The 6,656-nt window shown below is 34.8% G+C and overlaps 1 protein-coding gene across 1 annotated transcript; it reads right to left on the bottom strand.

Annotated features, from left to right (window-relative positions):
- Nucleotides 1–652: 652 nt before the first annotated feature.
- Nucleotides 653–5,438, bottom strand: LOC110884240 (26S proteasome non-ATPase regulatory subunit 12 homolog A). Its single transcript, XM_022131930.2, has 11 exons — nt 5,289–5,438; nt 4,984–5,178; nt 3,201–3,308; nt 2,989–3,093; nt 2,853–2,909; nt 2,574–2,770; nt 2,383–2,482; nt 2,180–2,292; nt 1,934–2,087; nt 1,755–1,832; nt 653–1,066 (listed from the first exon to the last, which is right to left on the bottom strand). The coding sequence occupies exons 1-11, from the start codon at nt 5,289–5,291 to the stop codon at nt 848–850; spliced, it is 1,329 nt and encodes a 442-aa protein (XP_021987622.1). The 5' UTR covers nt 5,292–5,438; the 3' UTR covers nt 653–847.
- Between the last annotated feature and the right edge of the window lie 1,218 nt (nt 5,439–6,656).

Below are 6,656 nucleotides of genomic sequence, written 5' to 3'. Positions count from 1 at the left end.
TTTCTTTAGTTATTATGTCTGGTGTTTTCGATGTCCCGTGTTGCTAAACTTTTAATTTTAAGGCTGAAGATAATTTGACAGTGAGAACCAAGGTCGAAGCCTTTTATTCCGAAGAGGGATAGGATTAAATACAAAGGATCCTAATTGTAAGAAGGGTACAAAGGCTATACAACTTAACCTTTTTTCTGCTTTACATTCTTCAATTTTATGTTTATAAATTCCAACTCTATAAATCTAAAAATGATCTCGGATATTATTTTGGAATCTAACTTTTTTAATCATAATTAATCTCATGAAATGTAACCGATCAACAAGTTGCACCGCAACACCTTTTTAAAAGCAGATCCAATTCTACCTAAAAGAAACCCTAGTTTTTCGACGCCAAAAAATTATTGTGCACGCCCTTCTGCATAGTGTCCTAGGAAACCAACAGCTTCATAAGCAAGAGAACCAAAAGTATGAAAGACACAGAGAATGAAGACATGTTGATTCCTAACACAAGCTTTTTCATGCTTAGCAACTTTCCCTAATTTATAGATGTTTGTTACTCCAACCAACGCATTTTTATCTTTGGATTTATGCCCATCTAAAGGTGAGTTTAAAACGTTAAGAATAGCAATAAAACTGGTTTTATGTCGGATAAAAAAATAGCTAAAATTAAAAACAGGTCTAATCATATTGCTGCTTACCCACCAACACCGTGTTACTAACAAAGTCGCCAAAACCAAAACAACAAGAATAAAAAAGCAAACAGACATTACATTTGTAGCCGAAACAAATAAAAGGATTAACTGCATCTAGGAAACAAACAGCATCTTCGGTGTTGAAAAACATAATATATAGGTTTTCATAGTTTGAGAGCAGCTTTGTGTACCATGGTTTCTTTGTGAATTTGGTGGCAACTTTTCTCAACAAGGTCAAGTAGCTTCTCCAAGTTGGTGGCCCACGAGTTTAAAATGTCGTTACTGTCCTTTACTGACTGAAAGGAGACTATGCCCATAGGCCGGTCCACCTTTGCTATTAATGCTTTTGATACCACCATATCAGATAGATGTTTTTCAGCTTCCTAAACACATTTATAATAAATTTATACGTTAAACTAGTTGCAAAAATCATATGATCTCGATAAGTATGTGTGCTATTGCAAATGTTGCCCCTGTAAATTAAGACCTAACCCGGATCGCCTGCCACCCCTTGATATAATTCATGTTAATATATAGTGTACAAAATTAATTTCATATATACCCTTACAAACTTTAAAAATTTCATATATACCCAACCAAAACTTGAAATATCATATATGACCTTACAAAGTAATAAAAATATCAAATATACCCAATTTATTAAAAATAATCTAATAAATGATCATTTTACCCTTTTTTTTACTTTAAGTTTTCATATATGCTCATCTTTAACTTCATATTTTTATATAAACACATTTTAGCTTAAATTTATTTTTACCTATTTTTATTTATTTTTTTTTTATTTTCACCCATAAATAATAGTATACTCCATATATAATATTTAAGCTAAATTAAATTATGCTAGAATATAATATTTGAAGTTAAAGGTCATATAAGATCAAAGTTTTAGAAAAATAAGGGTAATTGTCATTTATTAAATTGTTTTTAAGGAATTGGGTATATATGATATTTCAACTACTTTGTAAGATTATACATACGATATTTATAGTTTTGCATGGGTATATATGATATTTTGCAAGTTTGTAGGGGTATATATGAAAAAAAACACACCTCAACAGTAAGACACAGAAGCTGCGCCAGTCGTTTTACTGTAATCCTTGCATAGTACTTTGAGACGACGAGAATATTCTGAAAAACAAAATGGTTTCCAGTGAAGGAACAAACACTTGAAGATAAGGTAAAGGAAAAACAAAATAAAAATGCTTTGAAAAATATGAGGGTATAATTACATGCTCAATAACTCTCTCCTTGAGATCATCAGCAGCTTTGTCTCCCAAAGAGCCACCGAGCATGTTCTTTTCGTTCTCAAACTCGTCCTTAAATGTGTTCCACAAAGAAGTCCACTGAATCACCTCCATTGTGATCAGTTGCTTTAGAAGCGATCTTTGAAACCACATAAACAAGCACCAAAATATTTTAGCTTAAGGTGTGATTAAAAAAGATAGGTGAAAAAGATAATTTCCATTTTCCAGCACCTGAAATGGGGAATTTCGGATAAATTTTTATCGTCCAAAGTAGAGTTTAAAAGGCTCGACTGCATAGGATCATGTGGTGCCAGTACTAAATACCAGCAGATTTTTCGTAATATCTGTGCGCATATCAAACATGCATACTCAATTTATCGTAAAAATGACTGAAGACCAAAAAATTAATGAACCAACAAAGTGAAAGTGTTTACCGGAATCCACTTAGAAGAATCCTCCTTGACAGATGGGATCTCGTATATTGATTTGTAACACCGGCATATTTCAAGATAGTCGTTGCTGTGAGAGTAGTATCTGCACAGATTCAAAAGTAACAAAATGTATATTCTCAAATGAATGAATGATAAGGAGATTTTCAGAGCAGAAGTGATGAAAAGTAATATACCGAATCATGAGTTCGTAATAAATTCGTTTTAGTTCCAGCAATGACGGTATATCAGCAGGGGCTTCTTCAACAATGCTCTCACCTTCTTTTGGCTTCTTCTTCTCTTTTGAAGTATCAGCATCAAACACTCTTGGGCTAATCTTTCTAGAAAGAATTTGTGCACGCACAAAATCTTGACGGTCTAGACACAAACGGACCTGCACGGGATAAGCTTCACGGTATCACAACCTTGTTCCAAATAATAATTTTAACACTTCAAAGTTGTATAAAGTTGCTTACTTGTTCGAGAATGAATGCAATCTTTTCGGTTTTTGCCATAGCACCAAAAGTTTCCACCTGTTATATACACATCAAAGGTAAGTGGTATTATAAGATATGCATATAGCAGACAAAAACACTTTATATTACAACTGACCGCAATCTCCTGCATTAAATCAGCAGCCTCAGCTATTTGCCCCTGTTCCTCTTTAATCTTAGCTAGCCTCTTAATCAATCGGGCTCTCTCGATTTCAACATAGATCTACAAATCGCAAAGACACATAGATGAATTAAAGAGATACAAGACTATAAAACAAGAATATGTTGGCAAACGTATTCGAATGTATATCAACAAGACAATAAGCTTACCTTCCCAGCAGATACACTGTTAAGTGTTTTGATAAGCTCAATCTTAGTTTCGACATCTGGAGTCTGGTCAATATATTGCATTGCTTGTTGCACCATAGCAGTAACAGCCTTAATTGTAAAGATAGTATCACATAAAAAATTAAGAAAAGATCAGCATTGTAATCAGGACAGTAGTGTAATATGTTCAAACATAAACAAGAAAGCATAACAGATGCATGCAACATCTCATGTCAAACAATTAATATTTACAATAGACAAAGTGACAAACATTAAGCAAGGACTTATATATCTCTAAAGGTCGGGTTTCTCAGGGGAAAACGGCACATAACATCAATGGGATTCTGGAAGAAAATGGATTTTAAACCAAACAGCAGACACACCCATGGCATCTTTGATGGTTGGTCAAATTAATTAGTCAGATATGCCATCCATAGTCAGACATTGTCAGTAGTCATTTATAGCTAAATCCTTAACATCAATCAAGTTTCCTGGTTCAAATGAGTAAAAGAGATAACATAACAGACTCAGTGTCTAAAGCTTAACAAACTCCTGATAGTCCTTCCAAGAATCCAAGCAAACATAGAATGATTTCTTAATGCAATCAAGCAACAACCATAGTTCATACTACCCAAAAAGTAACTCAGTTTAAGTAAATCCTATACAAACTACACTCATGGTCACTAAAACCAGAAACAGTTGCAACTATCCACATGCTCAAGGGAAATAATAATCAACTAAAAGAGAACCACTGGAATCTACCTAGACAATATGTTTTAATTCACATACATTATGCCATAGTTGTTAATAGCGAAGAGCGGACGACAGCGACAAGCTACCTATACGCTACGTACCGATAGTGATGAAATAGTGGGCGCTATTTTATGTTTAGAGATAAACTAGAAGAAAATTTTATGAGTATTTTATCTTATGAGTATTTTATCTTATGTGTATATTATACATCCAAATACAATGTTTTTATATGTATATTACAACAAAACACCTAAAATCCAGCTATATTATACGTATATTATATCGTTATTTATATTAAAACCAAAAAACAAAAAAAAAACTAAAAATCCCGCTATTTTCCCTCTATGGAGGCGCCAAAATCAGATAGCGACACATGTTCGCTTTGCTATGCTATTCGCTATAAGCGCAAGCTATGAGCGCTATCAACAACTATGCATTATGCGGCAATGCCTCAGCTTATAAACAAAAACTGTCGAGACACTCCTGTTGTACCTGTTACACAAACTCAATCCTGAAAAGAGCAGTGGAATATCAACAGGAACCGGGTCAAATAAGTAAAGTAAAAAAAGGTAGATTTGATTGTTACATGAACCAGCATGATAATTGGATCACCAACGAATTTTGCAGTTGGCAAATAAAATCCATGAAGAGGCCTGATCAAACTAACATACATATACATCAGTACATCACGAAACACTTCTAACTTGAAGATCTCTTAGCTGGCCAGATTGAAAAGATTTAACTTCTTTCTGCATTCAACGAACTACATCTCACCTAAAGCAACCTCAAAACCATACATAACTCAATCCTGGATATCCGGAGCTCCATCAAAACAGTATAAATAGAGTTTATACACTAACCAAACACATTCAATTATAACATTCCTATACATAATCCTACAACACTAATTTCTGTAAACCTAATCCATCAGTCACATATTCCTTTACACATATAGACATTCAATTCAAATTATAAACAACATAGATCCATAAGACACTCAATTTCAACAACACACACAAATCAAAACTCTCACCTGCTTCAACTGACCACGCCGCTTAGACAACACAACAATCTGATCATTCAACGTCTTCCACGCACGATTCTCGAAACAAAGTTGCAGAATATCAATCGCTGCTTTCTTCGTACCGGCGACATCACCGTTGAGTCGCATCTGCTTCTCCACATTCAACAATGACTCTATTTGAGCATCCAAACTACCAGAACCTTCCTGAAAAAAACAAACACATAAACAGAGGATTCAATTAGCATTCAACGATGAATAAGTATGAATTACAATGAAAATACGAGATAGTGTTGGAATCGTATCATGAAACTTACCATTTCGGATTCGATTGTAGAGTGAGAGTGAAGAAATCGTTGAAAATTGGACACAGTTTGGGGATTTTTGTGAACCCTAGGCGTGGCTTGGTGAACAAGTTGAAGTTGAAAATAGATTTATGAAATCAGGCAGGCTACTTGAAGTCTGTTTTAATACATTGGCTCGCTAGCGGTCTAGCCGGTTTGATATAACCGCTAGCAGTCTAACCGGCTTGATATAAGTTTTACAAATCTATGAAGTTAGGAGTAGGCGCTTGTAAAAACTGGTCGGATCGGTTGAACCAACGTACTAAACGAAGACTGGCCCGGGCACCCCTGGACCAAAGCTAAATGATTTGATATTTGATTTTCAATTCCAGTTTTATGATTGTCGGTCCGAAACTGAAATGAATCAAGAGTTTAAGATAGACCGGATGTAACGCTTCGCATTTTGTACTTTCCTTATTTAGGAAGTGTAATCGTATTTCTATTTTTAGAAACTTGTAATTATATCGTATTCGTATTTATTTTCTCAACATTGTAATGCAAAGCTTTGATCATAATAAAACTCTATTATTTTATATATACTTATGTCATACGTTGCAATCATGAATACATGCTCATACGCAACTTGAAACATCAATTACACATGCATTATACTTATACATTAACACTTTTATGCTTGAAATACTTAAAACCGGCTGAAATACGCAAAAATGGCCCAACCTAACACTCTCATGCAAACTGACTCCCTCGCACGGATGAACCATTCGTGCGAACTGACCTGCCCTCCGTGCGTATCACTTTCATTCGCACGAGCCACTCCATCCGCAACAGCCTTACTCCGCAATATAAATACGTGACCTCCCTCACTCCCAAACTCTTTCTATACACTTCAAACTCTCTTTAATTTCCCTGAAATCTCCAACTTCGGGCAGAAAGTAGCAACACTTCTAAGTGAGTTCTAGCTCACTTCATTACTGATTTTCTTCTATTTCTTCAATCCTATTACTTTGACAAACTCTAGTATGGTTCTCACAAGATTGCAATGGCAAACTAAGGTGAAACCTCACCACATTGAGGTCCAAAGTAAGATTTAAGTTCTGTTTTTATTAAAGTTCTTGTACAATACATTCTGGATTTGAAACTTGGTAGAATCTTGTACCCATCGACCTCACAACTAAGTCCATAGCTGTGGGTTTGTGTTGAGGTTGATTTCCACCAAGAAGTGAGTTCAAAACCTGAGTTTTCGTATGAACCAAGATGTTGGAACCTAAAGGTTTATTCATGCAAGTTAACAATATATAGGGATTGATCTTGTAATTAGTTTAATTATGTTTTGGGTTAATCTTATGTGGGTTGGGCTTGTAAGTGTGTCGCATGGGCTTG

Source organism: Helianthus annuus, chromosome 6 (genome assembly GCF_002127325.2).
Source record: "Helianthus annuus cultivar XRQ/B chromosome 6, HanXRQr2.0-SUNRISE, whole genome shotgun sequence".
Classification (NCBI taxonomy): domain Eukaryota; kingdom Viridiplantae; phylum Streptophyta; class Magnoliopsida; order Asterales; family Asteraceae; genus Helianthus; species Helianthus annuus.
This window is presented reverse-complemented; position numbering and strand designations above follow the sequence as displayed.

Excerpts from the sequence above, each read along its gene's own strand:
- LOC110884240 (XM_022131930.2), bottom strand. Across the intron at positions 3,094-3,200 it reads ACAGTGTATCTGCTGGGAAG|ATCTATGTTGAAATCGAGAG; the intron begins GTAAGCTTATTG and ends TGCGATTTGTAG. Across the intron at positions 2,771-2,852 it reads TTGCATTCATTCTCGAACAA|GTCCGTTTGTGTCTAGACCG; the intron begins GTAAGCAACTTT and ends TATCCCGTGCAG.